This window comes from Ambystoma mexicanum, chromosome 3q (assembly GCF_040938575.1).
Source record: "Ambystoma mexicanum isolate Mex_15411 chromosome 3q, UKY_AmexF1_1, whole genome shotgun sequence".
NCBI lineage: Eukaryota > Metazoa > Chordata > Amphibia > Caudata > Ambystomatidae > Ambystoma > Ambystoma mexicanum.
Genome location: NC_090926.1, coordinates 808181308 through 808207649, shown reverse-complemented (window position 1 = coordinate 808207649; position 26342 = coordinate 808181308). Strand labels below are relative to the sequence as shown.

Sequence of the window (26342 nt, the reverse complement as noted above, 5' to 3'; positions counted from 1 at the left end):
CCGTGTCTGTCTGGGCTATCTCTTACATGTCTGTCTGGGATATCTCTTCTGTGTCTGCCTGGGCTGTGTCTTCTGTGTCTGTCTGGGCTATCTCTTCTGTGTCTGCCTGTGCTATCTCTTCCGTGTCTGTCTGGGCAATCTCTTCTGTGTCTGGTTGGGCTATCTCTTCCGTGTCTGGCTGGGTTATCTCTTCCGTGTATGTCTGGGCTATCTTTTCCGTGTCTGTCTGGGCTATCTTTTCCGTGTCTGTCTGGGCTTTCCCTTCCGTGTCTGTCTGGGCTATCTCTTACGTGTCTGTCTTCCGTGTCTGTCTGGTTGGGGCTATCTCTTCCATGTCTGTCTGGGCTATCTCTTCCATATCTGTCTGGGCTATCTCTTCCGTGTCTGTCTGGGCTATCTCTTCCGTATCTGTCTGGGTTATCTCATCCGTGTCTGCCTGGGCTATCTCTTTTGTGTCTGGCTGGGCTATCTATCTCTTCCGTGTCTGTCTGGGCTATCTCTCTCTTCCATGTCTGGCTGGGCTCTCTCTTCCGTGTCTGTCTGGGCTATCTCTTACATGTCTGTCTGGGCTATCTCTTCCGTGTATGCCTGGGCTGTGTCTTCTGTGTCTGTCTGGGCTATATCTTCTGTGTCTGTCCGGGCTATCCCTTCCGTGTCTGTCTGGGCAATCTCTTCCGTGTCTGGTTGGGCTATCTCTTCCGTGTCTGGTTGGGCTATCTCTTCCATGTATATCTGGGCTAGCTTTTCCATTTCTGGCTGGGCTATCTCTTCCGTGTATGTCTGGGTATCTCTTCCATGTCTGTCTGGGTGATCCCTTCCGTGTCTGTCTGGGCTATCTCTTCCGTATCTCTCTGGGCTATCTCTTCTGTGTCTGTATGGGCTATCTCTTCCGTGTCTGTCTGGGCTATCTCTTCCGTGTCTGGCTGGGCTATCTATCTCTTCCATGTCTGTCTGGGCTATCTCTTCTGTGTCTGTCTGGGCTATCTCTTCAGTCTCTGTCTGTGCTATCTCTTCCATGTCTGGCTGAGCTAGCTCTTCCATGTCTGGCTGAGCTAGCTCTTCCATGTCTGGCTGGGCTATCTCTTCCGTGTCCGTCTGGCTATGTCTTCCATGTCCGGCTGGGCTATGTCTTCCGTGTCCAGCTGGGCTATCTCTTCCGTGTCTGTCTGGCTATCTCTTGCGTGTCTGGATGGGCTATCTCTTCCGTGTATGTCTGGGCTATCTCTTCCATGTCTGTCTGGGTATCTCTTCCGTGTCTGTCTGGGCTATCTCTTCCGTATCTGTCTGGGCTATCTCTACCATGTCTGTCTCGGCTATCTCTTCCGTGTCTGTCTGGCCGATCCCTTCCGTGTCTGTCTGGGTGATCCCTTCCATGTCTGTCTGGGCTATCTCTTCCGTATCTGTCTGGGCTATCTCTTCCGTGTCTGTCTGGGCTTTCTCTTCCGTGTCTGTATGGGCTATCTCTTCCGTGTCTGTCTGGGCTATCTCTTCCGTGTCTGGCTGGGCTATCTATCTCTTCAGTGTCTGTCTGGGCTATCTCTTCCATGTCTGGCTGGGCTATCTCTTCCATGTCTGGCTGGGCAATCTCTTCCATGTCTGGCTGGGCTATCTCTTCCTTGTCTGTCTGGCTATGTCTTCCGTGTCCGGCTGGGCTATGTCTTCCGTGTCCGGCTGGGCTAGCTCTTCCTTGTCCGGCTGGGCTATCTCTTCCGTGTCTGGCTGGGTTATCTTTTCCGTGTCTGTCTGGGCTATCTCTTCCGTGTCTGTCTGGGCTATCTTTTCTGTGTCTGGCTGGATAACTCTTCCGTGTCTGTCTGGGCTTTCTCTTCTGTGTCTGGCTGGTCTCTCTCTTCCGTGTCTGTCTGGGCCATCTCTTCCGTGTCTGTCTGGGCTATCTCTTCTGTGTCTGGCTGGGCCATCTCTTCCGCATCTGGCTGGGCTATCTCTTCCGTGTCTGGGTATGTCTTCCATGTCTGTCTGGATTATCTCTTCTGTGTCTGTCTGGGCTCCCTCTTCCGTGTCTGTTTGGGCTATCTCTTCCGTGTCTGTTTGAGCTATCTCTTCTGTGTCTGTTTGGGCTACCTCTTCCGTATCTCTTCCGTGTCTGTCTGGGCTATCTCTTCCGTGTCTGTCTGGGCTATCTCCTTTCCATCTCGAATCTGTGGTCACTGATCCTGCCTTTGACCTTCAGTCGTCTGCGGTTCGCTGTTCCTGGCAATATCTTGCTGTTCAACAAAGTGCCACCAAGTGGCGATGTTTGACCAGGGTTCTCAGTAAGCCCTCGCAGCTCGGAATCATTCCATTAACCACGGCCCACGGGGATCGCTTCACTGGCGGACATTCAGTAACCTTTCGTGAACTAGGCTGGGCTTAGCCCTACAGGGAACTGAAATGCGAGGTTTCCCTTTGAAAAGGCCCATCTAATCCTATCGCACCTTTGACAATGAAATCCCGCATTTCCAAGTCTCGACTATGCCAGTGGGCTGGGGGTCGGCGAATGCTGTATAGGCTGCTTATCTCCCTGTATGTCATATACTCAGAGCTATCCTTTGTGTTTGCACGTCTTTCCCCTGACGGCCACGCTGTCTATGCACTCAAATGCCCCTTACATTTTACCTTCACACCCGGGACTCGGGGCTAGCTAGCCTTTTGGTTGTAGCCCCTGGACCTCTATCCCGGGCTACAACCATAACACTATATCCCCCTCAGCCTCCCAAGCAACCCCTGGTAACGCCGCATCCCCTGTCTGACGCTTCAAAGCTCAGAAATAGTCACAAACGCTTCCGAATATTGCTGAAGACGCCAGTGGACTACAATGAATTATTTATCACCCGCCTGAAAGAGATCCTTTGTTCTTGATATATTAATAAACCCTTCAAGTGTCTGGGGTGGGGATGAACAATCCAGATGGAAGTCCTAAAACTAAATGCGGTGAGACTCTGACGCAATGGGAAGTGGCGTCACAGGAAGTGAACATTTCTGAAAGTGACATTCACTTTTCACTTGATTTGTTTCCAAATTAAAGAAAGTGCACAGGGCAAATACTTATTTGCCAAGAGGACGGGTAAGTATAAAACCTGGGCACCTTTTATATGCAAGAACATGCAGCAACACATGTCCTGTGGGGCAGAATGTCAATGCGACACATTCCAGAAGTGCACAATAAGAGATTCGTGTGGACCTGCGGTCATGGGTCTGCTATCAAAGCTCGCCGCGGCTGGGGTTTGAATCCCTCTTCAAATGGAAGCGGCACAATATGACTTTTAAATTCCCTGAAAACACAAAGGGGGGCGGCGTCCGCTCTCTGAAACAAGTGGGCGGATGCCGTCCACCCGCCTGTTCCAACGACCCTGGAACAATCAACGCGTTTTGTAGGAGGCGGAACACAACAGTAACAAACGCCAACTGCAAAAGGGGTCCCTCCCTAGTAAAAAAGAAATCCACTTTTTGGATTGTTTTGGGATTGCTTCTGGATTGTTTTCAAGCTGGAGATTTTTTTGGGAGTTATTTTGGATTTTTTGGGGATTTTTTCAAGCAAGGATTTATTTGTCTTGGGTTGGAGGATTTATTTTGGATTTTTACTGACTTGTTTCTCAGTAAAAACAATCCACTAACACTAATTGGCAGGAAGGCATTTCAACAGGATTTATTTTGGAGTTTTACTGACTTGTTTCCCAGTAAAAACAATCCACTAACACTAATTGGCAGGCAGGCATTTCTACAGGATTTATTTTGGAGTTTTACTGACTTGTTTCCCAGTAAAAACAATCCACTAACACTAATAGGCAGGCAGGCATTTCTACAGGATTTATTTTGGAGTTTTACTGACTTGTTTCTCAGTAAAAACAATCCACTAACACTAATTGGCAGGCAGGCATTTCTGCAGGATTTATTTAGGAGTTTTACTGACTTGTTTCTAAGTAAAAACAATCCACTAACACGAATTGGCAGGCAGCATTTTTACAGGATTTATTTGGGATTTTTTGAAGCAAGGATTGCTTGCTATTAAAGTGGTGGATTTTTTTATTTGTTTTCACTTGTTTCTCAATAAAACCAATCCAGCAACACTACACATTTTTACTGCATTTGTTTAGGATTATTTTACAAGCAAGTATACATTGTAAGATTTATTTTTGATTTTTTCCAACTTGTATCTCTGTAAAAACAATCCAGTAATGTAGGCACACATTTTTACTGCATTTAAATGTTGGTAACATAATGTCAAACTATTTTCGACGCTGGTAGCCGTTATTTAGCATTTTAATCTGATTAAACATTTCGCAGAGATTAGGTTTTATTAATTTTGCATTTTATTGGTGCAAATTACAAGTCCAACTGCACTTAACTAATTTCTCCAGTAGATAATGCCTAGTCGCTAACATTCAGGGTATGCCAATTTGCAGCAAGAGGTAGAAGGAATGGCTAACACCTCGGCCATATCTCCCATCGCGCCACCTGGCTCGCTGGACGGTGGCCGCCTATCTCCTGCCTGCCACCCGGTACAGCTGTACCCCTCCTCTGTGCCCCTCTGTATACCACCCCCAGCTGCGTATGTGTTCTATTGTTACCTCTGAAAACTGCTCCGTTATGCATCTGTATTCTTGTATACCTCTGTAAAGCGCTCTGCTGTTTCTCGAAGCTTGGTCTGCACTTAACCCCTTAAGTGCCAAGGACGAGATATCTCATCCTTGGAAGTGCATGCACAGTGCCAAGGACGAGATAGCTCGTCCTTTTTGGCACCTTGTTTTGTGTGATCCCTGCAAAGCAGGGATCACACAAAACAGTAATCCAACCCCCGGGCTATGTGAAGGGGAGGTCCCCCCTCACTGCCAGGGGGCTGGATTACCTTCAGTTTCACGTCGGCATGCGTAATGCACGTCGGCGTGAAACTGAAAGTAATTTTCACCGCAGCAGCCATTTCGGGCTGCTGCAGTGAAAATATAAGGTGAGTCTTCACCTTTCTCCCCCTCGATCTCCGGCTGTATTTCAAGCCAGAGATCGAGGTGGGTATCGTTGGAAAGGGGAGATGCTCCCCTTTCCAACGATACCCTGTGTGACAGCATTGCTGCCCGCGGATCCAAAAAAAGGTAGGCCATGTGGTGTTGGCGGTGTGTTTCGGTGGGTGGCCAGAGCGAAATGTCTGTGATTTGTCTTCATTTCCAGCAAATTTCAGAGACATTTCCCTGTGTCCACTCACCGAAACACGTCGCCAACAACAGATGTCATACCTTCTCGCGTTCCCACAGGTGTGCTGACGAAAAAGGTACCTCACATGTGTGGGTGCACCTACTGGGGGCACAAAAGGAAAAGGGTAACCCACTGACCAGAGCTTTGTATCAAAAGTATATAGTTATTTATTTAAAACACACTTTAGGCAATGCACTAGCACTCTCAATCAAAAGCAAGTTAAAACACAGTCAAGTAAAGTATAAACACCTCCCTTGGTAACTATCAGACAAGTCAGGGCTACAGCACCACTATTTATTAACACAGATGTGAGCGCGTAGCCTAGATGGCACTCCAATAAGGGAGAGAAAAGGCAGAGCATAAAACAACACGGTTCCCAACACTTTTAGAAGCTCAGAGCAAGAGAATAAAGGCAGTGTATACTGTAGAGCAAAATTTCATAGGCCAGGCCCACTTTAAATGGAGCAAAGCGAAATGTGCCCAAGATCACACAGTTTAAGCTGTACTAAAAAGTCTTTGCAGAGTGTTCAAAAGAGGTGGGGGTGATTCAAGAAGTAAAGTTAGAAGGTCTGGAGCCATCCTAGTTGGAAAGCCAAGCATTTAAGGGTCGCCTTTAGCAATCCGTTGAAAGGGAGGCCAGGCAGGACACAGTACCTTAAAGAGAGAGGAAGCTCCAGCGGTGGCAGTTGTTCCTGGCAGTGGTTGCAGTTCGTTGTTCCGGCCAGGGGAAGAGAGGATCTCGTCGAGGAGGAAACTTGGAGTCGTTGCACTGCCCAGGGATGAAACCAGCCGCAGAGTTCTCCATTAAAAGGTGCGTTCCTTTTATTCGCGGTCAAAGTTGTGAAGCTTGGCTATCCGGCCGCCGGCGTGCTGGGCACGGGCGATTCGACCAAGAGACGTCTTTGGAAGCGAAAAGGGCGAACTGGTTAATCCTACCAGCTCAAAGGGAGGAGACTCTCCAGCAGAAGATCTTCTCTTGTCGTTGGAAAAGTGGTGAGACGGTCCAGCAGGGCTTCATCGGTGGTGTCGTCGTTGCAGATGGCTCAGCTTCTTCCCTCTTTGGATTCTTAGGTCCTGTGGCGACTTCTGAAGTTCCAGTCCCAAAGGCCCTGCTTTTATGCAGAAAAACCCCCATTCATCAGCCTAGCTGTCAATCACACATGCTAAGTGGTGAGCCGGGCGGCTCACCACTGGGCCAATCAGAGTAGAGTGCGACTTGGGTTGCTAAGGCAACGCAGTCCAGGGTGCCAATTCCCCCCTCCACCCCTCCTGTGGAACCCAGACAGAGTGGCACCATTTGGAGGGCTTCTGTGGAGAAGCCCACCAAAATAGTGGAGCAAAGGGCTCGACCTTGGTCAGAGTTACAGGGACGGATACAAATGCCATTTTGGAACCGGTTCTGGCAAAAAGACCCAACCGTGGATTTAATATTAAATAAATAAATCAGCGGTATCTTTAACATTGCACCAAAAAGTGGTGCGTTAAAAATCAATGGGAAAATCCCATAGAGAATATTCCGAGTGAATATTTTGCGTGATAACCACTGCCACCAGCCAGAAACTCGACAAGGGGGGACTGCACAGTGCCCCCTTGAAAACAGACCCAGGGGCAATCAAATTACTGCTACCAGTACTTCCATAATATGATCGTTTGTACTGGTTCTGTTCACAATTTAGGACTAGTAAAGTCAATGGTGACTTAACATGCCCTGGGAGACAGTAGTCAGTCTCAGGGTATGGAGTCTATGTTTGGGGGTCACTATGACACCCCTGTGTTACTGCAAAAAGGCTACCCCATAGCCCATGAACACATACTAAGACAAAGACATACCTCAAATCAAGCCTAAGAGTGGGAGGAAAACAGTCTCACGCTTAGCAGGAGAAAAAACAACCCCCAAAAATCCAGCAAAGCTGCTGGGGGACTCACTAGGTTTGGGAAATTAGCCTTATAAGAGAATTCTCCCTAACACAGAGACTCCCCGTTTTCACTGGAAAGCTGTAAGTACCCAAAGGCAAAGTAATATGAGCTTAATCTCCATTGGGTTTGTAAATGTGCTTTCAAGACACACAACAAAATGTATTTTGTGATAATAATATCACCTACTTTTAGTCATTGTTTCATAGAGGTGTACAGCCAGGGACGTCATTTCACCAAAATGCCTGGGGTAGCACATCACATGACCCTTAACATCTGATGACATCACAGGAAGTGATATAATTCGACCCCACCCAGAAGTGACATCACAGGAAGCTATGGAACATGACATTTCACCACTCGATAAAACAGGAAGTGGCATCACATAGCATTGTTTCTAAGTACACTATGAAAAATATGGGTTACGCTATCACTGTAAAGTGATATACATTTCATACAAGAATGGATCACCATATGTATCGTTAATATCAGTGAGTATAGGCCCATATTAACAAATCACTGTGAATGCATGCAGATGCCCAAGGCCAAACAATAATGATGTGTTATTATATAGCACCTATGTTTAAGTGCTTCATATAGAACAAATATGTGTACAATATCACCCAACCTGTGTTGGTACTCATTTATCAACCTCAGCAGGATGAAAGGCTGCGTTGACCTTGCTGGGAGTCGAACCTGCAAATCGCACACACTTTGCAGCAGCCAGCACTCAACCCACAGAGCTATCTTACCAGCTATAGCTATCAGAAAACCAGCCACTCCAGAAACAGAGCCACATGCTGCTGGCCACAGCACATGAGTCTGTTTTTTAAAAAAAAAATAATTCAAAAAAACTTTTTTCGATTTTTATTTTTTAGGGGTAGCAAGGGAGACTACAGGGGTAGCAAGAGAGACCTCAGGGATCGCAGTTGCGACCCCTAAATGACGTCCATGCGTGCAGCTAGTTAATAAAGAGAATTTCCTTTAACTGTGCTGCTTATAACAAAGGGTGTTTTAAAAACAAGTGTTTCTTTGGAGAGTGGAGTTATATATGCTGGGTGAGCAGTAGATTATAGTCAAATATTTTTATTTTAAAACACTGTTGTATGTATAGTTATGCTATTCTGTTAAATTTGTTACTTTTGAGACCTAACCACAGCATTTTAAGTGTGTGCTCTTTCTAGCTGGTTATTTTGTTGGGAGTGGCTTGTTTTGGGCTTGTCTTGGAGGGGTGTGCAGCTTTTTTTTGTTTTCTCGGACCTGGCACAGCTGCTGTAAGCAGCAATGGCAGCGGAAGAACATATGGCGGTCGTGCTCGTGCTGGAACAAAAAAAAAGTGGATAAATAGCACAAAAGGTAGGTGGGAGTGCACACGTTTTAGGGCACCCTTGTTTGTGTCAGCCTGATGGTTTTGCGAGCTACGCTGGGGACTGCGTCAGATCTCGTGGTCTCTCGATCTGGACGCAATGGCGGATCACGCCACAAACATGGAGGGGAGACGCGGGAAAAGGCATCCGAGCCAGCTGAGTAGCTCAGGCAGGCAGGGAAGGAAGGGGGCTCTCACGGGCCTGTTCCGAGGCCTGGCGAACTGACTATAACCCAGGAACGGAGCGGCGTGAGGGAGCATTGAAATACCCGGCCGCCCAAGAATGTTCATTGATGAGGCAGGTCCAGCTGCCTCTGTTGTTGGAAGTGTCCTCGCGCAGGCGTGTGTGTGAAACATGAAAGCGTGCCTGGTTTAGTGAGCAATTATTATTTCTGCCTAGTCCATTTCTCGTGTCCATTCTATGTTACACTATATGGCAGTGATCGCCTCAGCGAGCCACTTACTTTGACCACTGCAAGCCACTTTTGCGGCTAGGACGGTGTGGCCGTGTTTGAAGTCCTGTTGCTGTGTGCATCTGGGATATCTTCCACTCGGCTTCCACTATTGTTTCTGGACAATATTCATTTTAAACGGCCGCATATTTTTTCAAAATGTTCCATCCCAGTCGCTTCTTGTGCTGTTTCCACAGTTCTCACTGTGCAGCACTTTTTTGTACACGGTGCTTTTTTATTTTTGCTAAACGGAAGTTATTGCAGTGGAGTACATAGTAAGTAGGACACGTCTGGAGGGACCCACAGCATGTGGGTGTTTTTATTTCTTTATACTGGTTGACCTGTCACTAAGTGTACCTTCACCCATTCGATTTATAAACTGTACGTGTGTTTGCTGGCGTCTGTTCTTTTAGCTTAAGTCCTGTTAAAAGCATTGACGAAGCCAAATGTTTTGGCTCATGCATGTGCATTAGAGATTTGCCAGCAACTGCAATGGTGTACATGCTCAGGTACTCGCATTATTTTCCATCTGTTGCTGTTTTACCGCTGGGTAGTACCATTATAGCAGACCCTGGAACAATGCTATTCACATGCCAATAGAGAAGCCCAAATTAATAACTAGGTATTCTCACTCTTACCAGCCAAGCAAATGGACTAATGCTGAACTGCGCCTATCTAAGAATGGAATTACATCTGAAAGTGCAACAGTTGTAACTCACTGTTGCAATAGCAGGCCATTTAAAGAAACGTATAAAACGGGTATCGATACGCAACTGGAGTTCCACAGTGGATGCAAAGCTACCTCGCACAATATAAATGTGCTTTTCAAATGTATATAATGTATATCCGACAAACAACGCTAAAAGCAGGGCTCGGAAGTTGCCATTGGCCATGTGTAAGAAGGCATACCAATCCTGTTTTTCCCCTTGAATTCTGGGACTTGTAGTTTTTTTCTTCTAATTTTGGAAAACTTCCAAGTCCTAGAACTCTAAGCAAAATCAGGGAATGGATGCCTTTCTCACGCATGGTCAGGGGAATCATTTCCAGGCTTTTTGCAAAAGGAAAATATGTGCAAGGCTGTTCTGTGTCTTATTGTTTGGGCCTTCTAGATTTTTAGTACCATCAGAACACTTTTTGTCTTCTCCTTGTAACGTGGGGATGTGGAAAGGCAGAGTGCCCCTTAAACACGGGAATCCTAAACCATCTATTGGAGTCAGAAAACTCAATGGGGGCGAGATTCACATCATTTTTACCAGGGTTGTCGCTCCAGAAAAAGTTTTACATGTGTACATTACACCAGAGTCACAAACGCGGATCTCAAGTCCCCCCTGCCATGCCTGAGGCCACCCAGTCCCAAAAAAATAGGAGTGAAGGACTGTTCTCACACATGGCACGGGAAACTAAAGTCCTGAGTAGGAGTGCTGAACGGCCATACATTCCCACCATGGGTCAGATTGCAGAAACCTTTCATCGGTCAAGTGCAATGTTGCACGGTATTAGCACTAGGATTAGAAGATTAGATTAGATTAAGGAATTAGTTAAATGGGCATGACTGTTCATTTAGTGGATAAGAGGGCAGGTCTGCAATGGCAGCCTGCAATTGAGATTGGGATGTTACCAAGGATATAGAAGCCTAGAAGCGCACAGTGTAATTTTTTAACAACATCTTAAAGCTACTGTCTGTTTATCAAGCATTCTCGCATGACGTAAGCGCTGTGCTTTATTGTAATGGGGGCATGTAGGTGGAGATGTGCCCACATATGGACAGTGTTGTAGGGTGGAGGCACAAGTGAAAATTATGGGCAGTTCTTTCACACCTTTGTCATTATTTATGGTCTTGAAAATAGAAGGATTCCAACACGACATTGCTTTCCCGGGAAGCGTTTTATGCTATAGGTGGCATGGTATATAAGCTTCAAGTTAGTTCTCCTGGCGGGGGAAAGTGTGTTTGAACATGTGTTCATGGAGAGCAACTAGTTAATAACGGAGCCAATGGTCCTGTAGTTGTGGGGGGCAGCAGAGTTGTAGTGCTCATGAAATGTGTGCCATATGCTGCAAGCATGGATGCGTACCATGCGTGTTGTGGGGTGAAGTAAGGTAGCTCATTGAGATGGGCACTTTCTCAAACAGTTGTGCATGATCTGCAAACACAGGTTCGAGCTTAGAGCAAACCCAGACTTGTATCAGTCCAATGTTAATAAATTATGTACATGTACATCTGATGATGATAATAATAATCAGGTGTTATAGAGTAAAGGTAACTTAGGTGGGAAGTGAGTTGGGCGCTTATGTGTCATGTGTGTAAATAGAAATCCATTTCCTGACTGTTTTCTCACATGGAACACTATAGATTGATCTTGCTGGTGTGCACATTGCTTCACAATTCATCTCTTGGCCCCCCTCTTCTCTCCTCCCTCTCCCCTGTCACACCTGATGAGGTCTCTAGACCACTCCTGGTACCTGCTCACCGTCCCACGCACCCGGCCTCAGGGCAACCCCTTGCACTGGGGTCTATATCTGTACCCATACAGCCCCCCCCGCCCTTTATCTTTATGCACTTATCAGACACACCCTGTCTGCTGCCTTATCCCAGCACTTGCCACTTGATGGCTGCACTACCACTGTTTGTTGCCTTCGTTATTTATTTATTTTCTATTTATCCGTTTCTCCTCTGCTCCGCACTTCCCACCCCCCCTTTCCATGCACTTTCCCCTTCCCTCGGCCCCTGCGCGATCTCAATGTCACCTGGCCTAGTAGTCTGTCTTCCCTCCGTTTCCCCTCCCTTGCCTCGTCGTGCCTTGAAACACTTGTGTATAGGCGCGTTATAAATGCCATATCATATCTATGTCTTAGCACTATCTGTTCATGGTCTGTAAGAATGTCATTGTATTTTCCGTTGTTCCCTCCCTTGCCTTGCAGCGCTTTGAAACACATTGTGTATCAACGCTATATAAATAAACAATCATATCATGAACCGCTTTGCTCACATAGCCTGCATTACCAGTTGCTATTTTTCATAAAGTTTATATCGGCGACTAGTTGTACTTTGCTTGCTCTTTTCAAACTTTTTACACAATATCTTTTTTTGCATTTCAGAATGTATCCATGTAAAGCCAGGGAAATGGGCTTTCCAGTATTCTCTGCATCCGAGTACAGAAAAGCCCTTCAAAATAAAATTGGGGACTACCGGATGAAGAAGGAGCCAGACCTGGTCTTTTCTACACCAGTGTAGTGGGCATTCCCTTGCTCCCTGGGCTGGACCCCACCGGACTCGCTTGCTCCCTGGGCTGGGCCTGAATACTTGTGTGACTCCCTGGACTGGTTCTGTGTCCCCTCTCAACCTTGCTCCCTGGGCTAGGCACTGATACTCGTGTGACTCTCTGGACTGGTTCTGGGTCCCCTCTCACCCTTGCTCCCTGGGCTGGACCCCACAGGTCTCGCTTGCTCCTTCGGCTGGGCCTGGATACTTGTGTGACTCCCTGGACTGGTTCTGGGTCCCCTCTCACCCTTGCTCGACCCCACCGGACTCGCTTGCTCCCTGGGCTGGGCCTGGATACTGGTGTGACTCCCTGGACTGGTTCTGGGTCCCCTCTCAACCTTGCTCTCTGGTCTGGACTCGCTTGCTCCTTTGGCTGAGCCTGGATACTCGTGTGACTCCCTGGACTGGTTCTGGGTCACCTCTCACCCTTGCTCGACCCCGCCGGACTCGCTTGCTCACTGGGCTGGGCCTGGATACTGGTGACTCCCTGGACTGGTTCTTTGTCCCCTCTCAACCTTGATCCCTGGGCTGGACCCCACCGGACTCGCTTGCTCCCTGGGCTGGGCCTGGATACTCGTGTGACTTTCTGGACTGGTTCTGGGTCCTCTCACCCATTTTTTAATTGTAAAGCACCCATGTTTGGGATTGCTACAGTCGTGTTTTTGTGCTATGCACACAGTGTCCGATTGAATCTCTGCCTCGTTTTAATAAATATAGTGGGGGAAAAAAATATGTGTCGCTTCTTTTTAAATATAGTTAATATGCCATTAGATGGTCTTGAGTTTCAAGGCCATTTTACCTAAATGACTGACCTAATAAGTCATCACTATAGTTCTAACAACAATTCAAAATGCAACTCTCTAAAATGGGCAGCAGTTAAGCCACAGTGAGGCTTTTAAATCCCAATTCAACAAGGTGCACCAAATGTGTTTTTTAAGCGTTTCTTTTCAGGATTATAGTAAACATTATTTTTGTTAAACTCCAAAATTTATTTCCAGCTCATAAACCGAAACAATGCCTATATTGTTAAAGGATATTTTTGGGATTGCTTTGTTTTTTCGATTTGTAAAGTATTATTTGGTGACTAAATTAATTGCTTTTGGATTTCAAAAGGTTGATTTGGGGATTGCATTGCTTTTGGATCTCTACGAGGGTGCATTAAGCTAAAAGGAAACCAGATGTAATCTGTTGCTTTTGTATTTATTTAGGGATGGCACTGCTTTTGGATTTTTATAGGATTGTTTGGGGATTGCATTGTTTTGGGATTTTTGCTGGATTGTTTGAGGATTGGATTGCTTTTCGATTTTTATAGGATTGTTTGGGGATTGGATTGCTTTTGGATTTTTATAGGATTGTTTGGGGAGTGGATTTTTAGTGGATTGGATTGCTTGTGGATTGGATTGCTTTTGGATTTTTAGTGGATTGTTTGGGGATTGGATTGTTTTTGGATTGTTTGGGGATTGGATTGTTTTTGGATTTTTAGTGGATTGTTTGGGGATTGGATTGTTTTGGGATTTTTAGTGGATTGTTTGGGGATTGGATTGTTTTTGGATTGTTTGGGGATTGGATTGTTTTTGGATTTTTAGTGGATTGTTTGGGGATGGGATTGTTTTGGGATTTTTTGTGGATTGTTTGGGGATTGGATTGTTTTTGGATTTTTAGTGGATTGTTTGGGGATTGCATTCCACTGAGGATTGCTAATTAACATATTTCAGGGTGCATGAAGCCAAAAAGAAGCCAAAAGCAATCCTCTGAGTACAATGGGAGTTTCTGGAGTTAAAGAGGATTTAAAGAGGATTTAAATGTTTGGGAAAATCCAGTAGCAATCCACTTTCAATCCAGATTTTTTTGGTAGGGCTGAACACAGCTGGTGGGGAAGCATGATAGATGAGCGGGGGAGGGAAGCGTTGAGATGTGGCCTCCTCTGTCTTTGCCACCCCGAGTCCTACTGAGCGGTTCCCCTCCGCCTCCAGGGGACGGTGGTTCTGGTGGAATGTGCAGGTCAGAGCGGCAGGCATAGGATCAAATGATACTAACCATTCCTGCTCGGAAATCAGGGAACTGATCCTTTGTTGGTGTTCCAGTTTGAAACAAATGAATGAAATGAAAGCCACAGTGCCTTGAGATTCAGACGTAGGGGAAAGCCCAGCCTCCCCACGCCCAGCCTTTTCCATCAGCAAGACGGTACAGTGAACTCTGATCACCCGGGTGATTCCCGCACCCCAAGGACCTCTTCCTTAGTGGGCCTCCAACAGTCCCTTGGTGTTAGACCGGGGCCACGGAATAACTGCGTGACCCTTGAGAGCAGAGGCGTGGCTAGGGGTGGGCTGAGGGGGCTATAGCCCTGCGTCTTTTGGTTGTAGCCCCGGATAGAAACTTAAGGGCTTCAACCAAAAGGCTGGCTAGCCCCTTGTCCTGACAGTCCCGACATTAGTGTAGCCAAAGATCTTTTCCAGACTTAGCAACACCCATGGTTGTGAGTTAGACCAGCTTGATCATTGCACGGGGTAACTCGCCATGACAATCCGTTTCTCCCACTGACCCGAGCTGCAAAAGGTATACGGCAGTAGTTTCCTCCAGATCTAGTGGGCTGGGACCCTGAGAGTTTGGCATTCATTAAGAGACTCTTCGTGGAGGCCAGGTCGCTATGGGTGGGCAGGCAAGGAACCACGGGGGGTTCATTAAGAAGACATTCAACTCATTGTGGAGGCAACACTGCTCTGGGCGGGCTTGGCGATAAACCAAAGGGCGTTCATCAAGGGAATATTTAACTCTTTGTGAGGGTCAGGTTGGTCTGGACGGACAGGTGAGGAACCATAGAAGGTTTATTAAGAGAACATTCAACTCATCGTGGGGGTCAGACTGCTCTGGGAGGGCAGGCAAGGAACCAACGGGGGATCATTAAGACATTCAACTCATTGTGGGGGCCACACTGCTCTGGGGGGGCAGGCGATGAACCAAAGGGGGTTCATTGAGAAGACATTCAACTCCTCGTGGAGGCCAGACAGCTCTGGGCAGGCGAGGAACCAAAGGGGGTTCATTTAAACAATATTCAGCTTATCGTGGGGGTCAGAATGGTTTGGGAGGGCAGGATAGGAACAGGAGTGGTTCATTTGAGCCAATTCACTCATCGTGGGGGGTCACACTGTTCCGGGAGGGGAGGGTAGGACTGAACGAGGTTCGTATTCAGCTCATCGTGGGGATTAGACGGCCCTCTGAGTGCAGGGGCGGAACCAAAGGGGGTTCACTAAGAGAATATTCAACTCGTTGTGGGGTCACACTGCTCTGGGAGGGCAGGGTAGGACTGAACGAGGTTGCAAGCAGGATGGACTTTGCAAGGACTTGCCAGTCTTATGCTAGTTATTAATGGCAATGTAAGTGGAGTCTGATGGTTACTTTGTCGCAGAAACTTAAAATTGCCTCTGCACAGTCCTGTTTGCCGGGATGAACTTCCCACATGGACTGCAGGCAAAATACTCCAGTGTTTGCAGTAAACCTAGAGGCTACCACCTCCCACTCCACGAGGACCGCTAGGACAGTGTAGGTGTAAGAGGACATGGGGATCCAGTGGCCAAGGACAAGCTCCGCTTGTGTTATGTTACACCCGATACAGTGTGAACTTGCAAGCAAGCAAAGCACCCTACCAAGAGTAGATACTTGGGGGTCCCCATAATGGAGGTCCCAAAGAACAGCAGAAACTGCCCAGAAACTTCCAGCTGCTCCATCCAGACCACCCTTCATGGAACAGTAGAGGTCAATGCAGCATCTCTGGACCATGTGGGAACAGCATGCCCGTCCCGAATCCCTGATGCTTTCTCTCAGTGGAGTGATGGTGACTCAAAGTCTCAGATCCACTTCCTGGAGAATTTCCAAAGCCCTATGCGTGAGGTAGCAGGCAGACTCCAAAATATTGATGCCTTGCATTGGGAAAGAGAGTAGAGCGGCCATCCTACCCTAACCCGAATTAAGAGATGAGAGGTCCTCAGGCCTACCTGAAAAACCGTGAAACCAATGGTGCTGGGGAATCCCCGAAAGGGGGCCCACAGTATGTGTACAGATGCACAAAGCAGGAAGCACAGCGCTCTTCCTGACGTCTGCACCAGCACTTTGCAAACCCCAAAGGACTGTGCATCATGTTAAGGGCAACAGGCACCGATGCATGCCTTGCATATCCTGCCTAGAGGGTCAATTATCCAAGTTGGGTGCCTGCACTGGCTGAGTGAAGGGTGCAAGAAGCGAAAGATTTAGTCATTTGCTTGGAGTAGCGTAGAGACTACTAAGCGGTTATCTCCGGTGATATGTTACAGCGGCATGTGTGAGGATTTCAGCAGCGTGTAGACGAGGTGGTGACACTGCAAATTAAGAAGTCTCAAGTAAGAGAGAGCTCTGATGTGGAATCTGAAGCAGGGGGAGGTTTAAAAGGGACACCAACCAATAGAGCAGCATCAAAGCAACAAATGCTGAGATGTGAAGGCCGTGCCGCATGCATCAGAGGCATTAGCTCCACCCACATGCCGACTGTCGGAACACCTGTATGGCACGGGACAGAGGGCTGCCACGCGTCTGCTGCCACCACGCAGGCAGTGTATAGGTCAGAAATGGCTGACTTCTATATAGATGTTGTTATTGTTGTTGTATGAGAACCAGTTCTGATAACTGCCCATGTATGGAAGGACACCGACTACTCAACACAATGGGCGCAGGGACTGCCACATTTCAAAGGTCAAGAGCAGGACGTGGTGCGACATATTACTTGTAATGTGTGAGAACGAGCTCACTATTGGACTTCATCAACTACACCTATGATAACTTTACCATTATTGTTTTTTTCTTTGAAAAAGCGCGAAACTGGTGGCCATACAGTTGGCAGTTGCTTTAGTTTCTGTTTAAAAATGGTGGTTATTTATGAACCACCTTTCATAAATGATTATAACAGCATATGATGCCTTTGGCGCCTAAGTCGCGTACGTATACTCTCACCAACGGAGGGCCCCAGTGCCCCTGTAAATCCAGATGGAACGAACCCGTTTATGATGTTGATAAACTTGTTGTAACTAGCAAGTCAATACCCTTTCTTTTGAGTGTGGAGCGCCTGTTGTGTGGTGAATTCTTTCAGAAAGGTGTGGGACATTTAGTCCATGCTGGTCAATTTCATTGAGAGCGGATCTCTTGCATGACCTATGCATGACATAACCCCACCCACCTGACGTGCCCTGCATTTCCTTCAACCATTTCCCGAGGTCAGCAATCAGGGTTGACTTGTAGCCAAGTCATGCCAGTATGGCCCAATTACGAGGGCATGTGATGTACAAGAGCAACGTAGACAGCACTGGGGAGATTGGTCGTGCTTGGGTAACGTTAGTCCACACACGTCTTCCATGCACACTAAGCGCGTCCCATGGGACCTCGGAGGAGCTGAGGCCCGGTTTAGTGTCACTCTCACCGCCTCCCCTTTCATGCTTTTTCTCTCATCACAAAACTACCCTCTTGTGTTACCTTTTCCTAACTCCCACTTGAGTTGGGTTTGCGGCTTGCTTTGTTTCTCAGCCCCAACAGCTCTTAGACATCACTGAAATACAATACCTCAGTCTGAAAGCCCTCCACGAGGATGGCCACCAACAGGTTGAAGAGGACATAGTTCCCAAAGGTCATCAGCGCGATGAAGTAGAGAGCGGCCCAAGAGGAGGTGGAGGCCATGCCATTGTAGAGCACCTTGTTCCAGTCCTCCTGAGTTAGGATCTACAAAGAAGATCATGGCAGATGTGAGGATTCAGACACAAACAATCCAGCAGCATGCAAGGCATTCGCATGTTTGTGTATGTTCAAGGACACGTCAACATATTCACTGTCTACACATGCCTGCCGGCCCCAGTTACCACCAGCTTTCAATGTCAGGGTGAGCACGGGACGGGGCAGGGTAGGGCAGGGAAATGCCCCACAGTAAAGGAAACAATCCAGCAGCATGCAAGGCATTCGCATGTTTGTGTATGTTCAAGGACACGTCAACATATTCACTGTCTACACATGCCTGCCGGCCCCAGTTACCACCAGCTTTCAATGTCAGGGTGAGCACGGGACGGGGCAGGGTAGGGCAGGGAAATGCCCCACAGTAAAGGAAACAATCCACCAGCATGCAAGGCATTCACAGGTTTGTGTATGTTCAAGGACACGCCAACATGCCCACTGTCTACACATGCCTTCCAGCCCCAGTTACTACCAGCTTTCAATGTCAGGGTGAGCACGGGACGGGGCAGGGTAGGGCAGGGAAATGCCCCACAGTAAAGGAAACAATCCACCAGCATGCAAGGCATTCACAGGTTTGTGTATGTTCAAGGACACGCCAACATGCCCACTGTCTACACATGCCTTCCAGCCCCAGTTACTACCAGCTTTCAATGTCAGGGTGAGCACAGGGCGGGGGAGTGTAGGGGAGGAAAATGCCCCACAGTAAAGGAAACAATCCACCAGCATGCAAGGCATTCACAGGTTTGTGTATGTTCAAGGACACGCCAACATGCCCACTGTCTACACATGCCTTCCAGCCCCAGTTACTACCAGCTTTCAATGTCAGGGTGAGCACAGGGCGGGGGAGTGTAGGGGAGGAAAATGCCCCACAGTAAAGGAAACAATCCACCAGCATGGAAGGCATTCACAGGTTTGTGTATGCTCAAGGACACGCCAACATGCCCGCTGTCTACAGATGTCTACCAACACCAGTTGCCACCAGCTTTCAATGTCAGGGTGAGCACGGGACGGGGCAGGGTAGGGCAGGGGAGGGGAGAAAAATGCCCCACAGTAAAGGAAACAATCCACCAGCATGCAAGGCATTCACAGGTTTGTGTATGTTCAAGGACACGTCAACATGCCCACTGTCTACACATGCCTGCCAGCCCCAGTTACTACCAGCTTTCAATGTCAGGGTGAGCACGGGACGGGGCAGGGTAGGGCAGGAAAATGCCCCGAAGGAAACAATCCACCAGCATGCAAGGCATTCACATGTTTGTGTATGCTCAAGGACACGTCAACATGCCCGCTGTCTACAGTAAAACTAAAAACAGTAATATTTTAAAGACGGAAGAATAGAGAGAAATAGCAGGAAATGTTTTTTAATTTAAACACTGCTTGAAAGGGGTGAGGTTTATCTAAAAGTATGGCGAGTAAAAAGGCAGATCCTGGCACACTTTCTGAGCTGTTCATGAGAATCCATCTGTAATCTCAACTGCACCTGAACTAACTTCTCAGTGGCTCAGGGGCATTGCCAGCAGCCGCAGAAGCAGGATGTAAAGTTCTGGCTAGGACCATCCACCTGAAGGCACCCCTCCCGTCCAGGCTTGCCATGCTGCATAACCAGGCGCAGCACTTCCATTATGGCCGACACTGGAAAGCTGTGGCCCTTAGAGGAAATCTCATCTGGGCTCGACCTGCCACCAAAGAGTGGCTTTAGGATCAGCCAAAGGGCAACGAGCGAGGGGTGCTCTCCTCGTCGGTGCCTGTGGAGGGCGGTCCAAGGAATTTAGAGTCGACCCACCCATCGAGGGGTGCTCCTGCAGATCGGACAAGTGGAGTGAGAGGGATGTGACTACAAATGGTGGCATGCAGGCGGGAGGGGGTGCACACGGCAGAGTCATAATACCCTGTGCCTCTCTCGTGGCATCTGAGGCTGGCCCATCCATTTCCTGGCGCGGGGTGACCATCATGGCCACCAAGGGGGGCTGTGAGCTCTCATATTAACCTGGCCCCACTTCCTGGTTGTAACACATGAGCACTGATTTAGGCTTGACCTGCAAAACTTTCATTAGGGATCGTCCCGAACTCCTCACAGGACTTTGCTCTGCGAACTAGAGGGCAGTGTGGGGGCGCCTCTCATCCGGCAGCTTGGTGGTGACCAAGGCTGACCAAACCGAGTGACACCGGAGTCAAAACAGGATGGATAATTTGGATCCCTTCTTTGAATTGTAAGGTTGTCTTCCGGACTTGTTAAGTTAATACAAATCTTGGTGACAGGGCTGAGATCGAGGCATATGAGGTGATGGTGGTTGGGTGGAGTGGTGGGCCGGCGCACTCTGCCTGGGTACAATGCAGGATGGGTAGAGACAGGGGAAAGCCGCAGGGCATGCACAATCGCCACCTCCCCAGAGCTCTGTGTGACCTGTCCAGCTGATATTCTGAGGGGTAATTATATTGTAAGATTGGTTGTGCGGCCGCGAACATTGCACTCATCAGGCAAGACTTAGAAAAGGTGACTTCTCAAGGGCTTGAAGTAAGAAGCGAGGACCCCAGACGCTTTGGATGCAGTGCATTCGCTGCAGGTTCAGACGGGGACCTTGACATGAGAGATCTAGAAGTGGATATGAGAGAGGAGAAGGTGGAGGACCAGTCCAGATGGAGCCAACGGGAGCTGGAGTCTGAATTTAGAAGCTTTGTGGAGGGATGGCTGAGAGAACTAGTCGGCACTGGAAAGCTTTCGAGCTGCATTTCCAGTGAAGGAGACGACTGAACATTGGTTGTAGGAACACTGGAAGAAGCCCTGCCTAGGTGATAGCAATGAGAGTCATGAATTCTAAAGGCTGTGATGTGATATTCGTGTAAATAGTTGCAACTTCAGAGAGCACAGAGTAACAGACAGGGTTACACCACTAGTGGTGTTATTTCTGTAGAGCAGTACAGCTTGGCAGTGTTGAGGCATCGCATATTTTTTTTCACTTTTTTTAGATATCGCATGTTATATTCAACAAAAAATGGGGTATCGAACAATTAGCTTCAAATAACATGTAAAGGTATGCCTGGAAAAATAACCTACTAAATATTTCTAGAATAGCTTGACCGCAACTTGACCCCCCTCATACATCCAAACATTACATGTTGTAATAATCTCATTTTTATCTGCAAATTTACCCCTAAGCACAGTCCAGAGGATTCCTCAAGACAATGGAAAATGGAATCAAGAAAATACTTCCCCAAACATATAGCAAAATGCCTTTTCACCCCACATTTTGGAGAGATTTGTGCTCGCGTCGCCAGGGATGTTCGGTCATAAAGTACACCAGATCACATATGCCGATGTACGAGGGTGGGCATATCTCGAATGCTGAAAGCCTTTGAGACGTAGTCTAAGCAAACGCGTTAATAATAAATACAACAAAGTCTGAAATATTAACCTTAAAAGCTGGAACTAAAAGCATGAAATTAGACTGGGTGCTATCTGGACAACATATCGAAGAAGTCCCAAAACTGCAATATTTGGGTTTTCAAATCTCGGCTTCTCCTGAGAAATGAATACTGACCAAATGCATGATTGAACAGGCCAAGCACCTTGCTATTGACATGAAATATCTACATAATCATTATGGGAAGTTCTCTCTGAAGCCTGTCATTAAGTTCTATGAGGCCAATGTTGTACCAGCATATACTACGGCTTGGCGATTCATCACCAGTAGAGTGATTATGATTTTGATTATGTGGAGGGCTTATTGTGGAGAGGCAGCCTGGCTCTCCTAAAATCAGTCCCAGTGACTGTTATGAGAAACCATTTAGGTATGGTTTATATGAATGCCAAGGTGCTTTGGAGAAGGGTTCAATGATGTGAAAAAAAGTATAATCCGCCAATTTATGGGGCTTTTGATGTTAAACAATCCAAAGTGGCCAAATCAATTGTGTCAATTTGTAAAACACAAATAGAAATATTATCGTGCAGCTTGAAGGGGCTATTAGAAGATCTTCCAATGTGTAAAGGGCGATTGTGGGATTATGATTTGGTGAATTCCTATAAAAGGTTTAGACACCTGGGCACGAGGGGTGCAAAAGGTGACAAACAGCGAAGTTTGTTATAGAGCACACTTTGCCCGAGCTGTCTTGCGCTTCCGCCTGGATGTACTCCCCACTGCTGCAAACAGCAAAGCTTATTATAGAGCATCCCTTTGGCAATTTGCCCGAGCTGTCTTGCGCTCCAGCCTGGATGTACTCCCCACTGCTGCAAACGGCGAAGCTTGTTACAGAGCATCCCTCTTGGCACTTTGCCAGAGCTATCTTGCGTTCCCGCCTGGATGAACACCCCACTGCTGCAAACAGTGAAGCTTGTTACAGAGCCTCCCCCTTGGCACATTGCCAGAGCTATCTTGCGTTCCCGCCTGGATGTACACCCCACTGCTGCAAACAGTGAAGCTTGTTACAGAGCATCCCTCTTGGCACTTTGCCAGAGCTATCTTGCGTTCACGCCTGGATGAACACCCCACTGCTGCAAACAGTGAAGCTTGTTACAGAGCCTCCCCCTTGGCACTTTGCCCGAGCTATCTTGCATTCCCGCCTGGATGTACACCCCACTGCTGCAAACAGTGAAGCTTGTTACAGAGCATCTCTCTTGGCACTTTGCCTGAGCTATCTTGCGCTCCAGCCTGGATGTACTCCCCAATGCTGCAAACAGCTAAGCTTGTTACAAAGCATCTCGCTTGGCACTTTGCCTGAGCTATCTTGCACTTCCAGATGGATGTACTCCCCACTGCTGCAAACAGCTAAGCTTGTTACAGAGCATCCCTCTTGGCACTTTGCCTGAGCTATCTTGCACTCAAGCCTGGATGTATTCCCCACTGCTGCAAACAGCTAAGCTTGTTACAAAGCATCTCGCTTGACACTTTGCCCGAGCTATCTTGCGCTCCAGCCTGGATGTACTCCCCACTTCTGCAAACAGCAAAGCTTATTATAGAGCATCCCTCTTGGCACTTTGCCAGAGCTATCTTGTGATCCAGCCTGGATGTACTCCGCACTGATGCAAATCGCTTTTTATGGTAAGAAATGGGGCTAATTGGCCTAGAATGTAGGTTTTGTTCAAAAGCTGACGAATCTTTGAAACATTTGCTGTTGGAATGCCCAGTTTAGCAGGATGCTCCAATGCACTATTTTCAGCACTTTAATACAGATTTAAGGGTAACCCTCTAGGATTACCTATGGGAAAGACTGTTTTTGGAAAATTGTTACGATTTTAGTTTTATTGACATTGTATCGTTTTGTAACGAAAATAGATCTATTGATTAACTGAATTGTGTAACTGTTGTTAAATTTGTGTTAACGTTTTTCTTTTTGTCAAACCATGTGACCCAATAATTCATAAACAAAAGTCACTTCTGCCTTTTCCAGTACCCCACTGACAAACTCTCCCACCCTCTTTTCTTGCAGAGCAAATGCACCACGAAGCCATCGGAAGCCAACAGAAATAGCAAAAGGGGGCTGTACCACTTACTTCTAGAACATTCATCCCTTTCCTACATAATCAATCTATGGTCCAAAAGACAGGACTGGCATGAACTCATGCTGTCACAAAACTCCCCCCTTCCCTCCTAGGGAGCACCTGCTCCCTTTTGCCCTCCGTCTTATCTTCCCCCCTCTTTTTATGTCCACAGACTAAGGTCAACATTCCCCTAGCTTGGCCACACGACCCAGACAAGCCGATGCACTTTGAGACTAAAACAGGCAGGATCTAGCACAGTGGATTGGGATTTATGAACCAACACTTTCCATTTTAGTAAATACAGGTTGCTGCTGTACTCACAAAGCTGTGTTCAGAGTGGAGTGGCAGCTTACTGGCCACAGTTGCCGGTAGCCCAAGAGCGTTAGACTGCTTGAGAATGAAACAGATGGGACTACACCGTGAGCAGTAGGTGATAGCAAATGAGTTTGGTCAGTAGGCCCAAGACCGTTAGACTGCTTGAGACTGAAACAGATGGGACTACACCTTGAGCAGTAGGTGATAGCAAATGAGTTTGGTCAGTAGGCCCAAGAGCGTTAGACTGCTTGGGAATGAAAAAGATGGGACTACACCGCGAGCAGTAGGTAATAGCAGCTGAGTTGGGTCAGTAGGCCCAAGAGCGCTAGGCTGCTTGAGAATGAAACAGATGGGACTGCACCGCGACAGTAGGTGATAGCAGTTGAGTTGGGTCAGTAGGCCCAAGAGCGTTAGGCTGCTTGAGAATAAAACAGATGGGACTGCACCGCGAGCAGTAGGTGATAGCAGGTGAGTTGGGTCAGTAGGCCCAAGAGCGTTAGGCTGCTTGAGAATGAAACAGATGGGACTGCACCGTGAGCAGTAGGTGATAGCAGTTGAGTTGGGTCAGTAGGCCCAATAGCGTTAGGCTGCTTGAGAATGAAACAGATGGGACTGTAGGTGATAGCAGCTGAGTTGGGTCAGTAGGCCGGGCTTCATTTGAGCTGTCCCTGTCCGTGTGGTGCCTTGGGAGTTTGGTTTTGAAGTTATCTTTTCGATTTGATTATACCAGGCTTTTTCGGAAGACCAAAGACACAGGACAAGAAGAAGACAGAGGAGGGTGGCAAAGAGTATGGGCGGAAGTGGAAGAGGAAGACATTTGGTAAAGATTTTGGCGCAGATTGTAGGCTATACAACGATAAATGGGGGAAGTGAATTACAATCTTTATTTTGGGATGTAAGGAGGCTGGTTAATGCTATGGAAAGCACTGGATATGCTCCTTGTTGGAGAGGAGGAGAGCACAGGTTGCCAGCCATGTTGCAGGAGAGCAGCCCAGGAGGAAGGCTGTAGGCTCCAGAGCTGTTGCAGGGACAGGCCTTTGCTTCACACTTTGCATCTATTGCTGGAGATGTCTAGAGATGGAGGGTATGTATAGTACTAAGGGCCCACTATAGGTTCAGACCACATGCACTGGTGACGTGGAACGATATGTTCTGCTACGTGACGTGTGGATAGCAGGGATTTTCTTCCTGAATAGGTATGCTCTAAATGTGGCATTTGGCAATTATTTTTCACAGATTGATAACTGGGTTTTCTAAATATGTGTACAGTGCGCTGCTCTGGGCTGCTGACGTCAAGTTCATACTGAACCTACCCCTGGATAAGGCTGTAGCTTGAACCCACCCACTGGTAGGAGCGCACTGCTGGACATCATACGTTGGCATGTTCCAAAGAATTAATGGAAAACTCCTCGCCGCAACCATTAAGGAATCTACTTCTTCTCGCTTGTACACAAGCTCTTCATAGGAATTGACATCTACTGGTGAATCATGGGTGGATGGGCCTGGTCTCTTCTATGGAAAATTTATTTATTTATTTGGATTTATCAAGCGCCCAGCGGCCCTGAGGCATTGTGGCTCCGTTACAGAATATTAAGCTTGGTAAATATTTCAGCAATGGTAACAGGTAGGTTCTGTGGTTACAGTGGAACAATATTGAAGCAAGCAGAGTAGGTACACTTTAGTTGAACAACTTAGTTTTCAAGGTTTTTCTGAAAGTGGAGAGGGTTCGTTCACTTCTTAGACTCTGCGGCAGTGGCTTCCATGCTTTAGGTGCAAGGACTTCAAAGCTGGTTCCGGCGGCTTTGACTCTGATAAATGCTGGGACTATAATATTTGGCGAGGGTATTATCTGATCACTTGCCCCTTAAGTGGCGCGGGATACCAACTAGGGGTGTACACAGGACAGGGTTCCCAGGAGACTCACTGGGAGAGGCTGCATGGACCTAATCAGGCTGGGGAAGAGCAATGGTCAGTGACGGGGGACTCCGTGGCATGAGGAGTAAGTCTGGCATTACAGAGGCAGCTTACAAATGTGAGGAGAAAGTTTACACCAACAATAGGCTCAGAAGAAAGGGCAGAAGACTGTTCAAAATAGTCGCTAAACCATTCCGCGACTGTGATTGCAACACAACGGGGGGACAAACACACATTCAGCAGGAAGTTATTGAGGTGGCGTAAGGGGGATGGGGTTTAAAGCACATCACCTCCATACAAAACATACTGCGCAAGTGGTTTGTGAGGCTGTGAATCGAGAATTCCGGCATTTTCTAAATGATTGTATTCACTGTGTATTCAAGAGCCTCCAGAGCAAGTGGAGTTACTTATATCTGCATGAGGGGCGCCATCACAGGGCTGAAGGGAGTGTTACCTCTACAGTGGAAAAATCGATTGCCAACCAAGAAAGGAAAGAGCTATTTATCAGGGGCAATGCCCCAAGACTGGTGACAGACCCTGTAAATGATTTAGGTCCCGTGCAGGCATCCTAATGCTGCCTATGTTACCCGGTCAGGCAATGTCCAGGGAGGACTTCCACACACTACTGCAGGTGCAGCTATTCTAGCGGTTCCCAGTTCCGGGAAAGATCAGCCCCCGGCGGCATCAAAAAGCCCCGTCACGAACACATAAAGA

The 26342-nt window shown here is 47.5% G+C and overlaps 1 protein-coding gene and 1 long non-coding RNA gene across 13 annotated transcripts in view; one reads left to right on the top strand and one right to left on the bottom strand.

Annotated features, from left to right (window-relative positions):
- The window catches only part of CACNA1G (calcium voltage-gated channel subunit alpha1 G), a 1457373-nt gene that overhangs the window by 378013 nt on the left and 1053018 nt on the right, over window positions 1–26342 (bottom strand). For all 12 annotated transcript variants that reach the window (XM_069654906.1, XM_069654897.1, XM_069654896.1 and 9 more), the window contains one exon: window positions 17762–17917. In XM_069654906.1, coding sequence (XP_069511007.1) covers window positions 17762–17917 — 156 coding nt within the window. The remainder of the gene's footprint in view (window positions 1–17761; window positions 17918–26342) is intronic.
- Window positions 8342–12908, top strand: LOC138583022 (uncharacterized). Its single transcript, XR_011305136.1, has 2 exons — window positions 8342–8457; window positions 12016–12908. It is a non-coding gene; the product is annotated as an uncharacterized lncRNA (long non-coding RNA).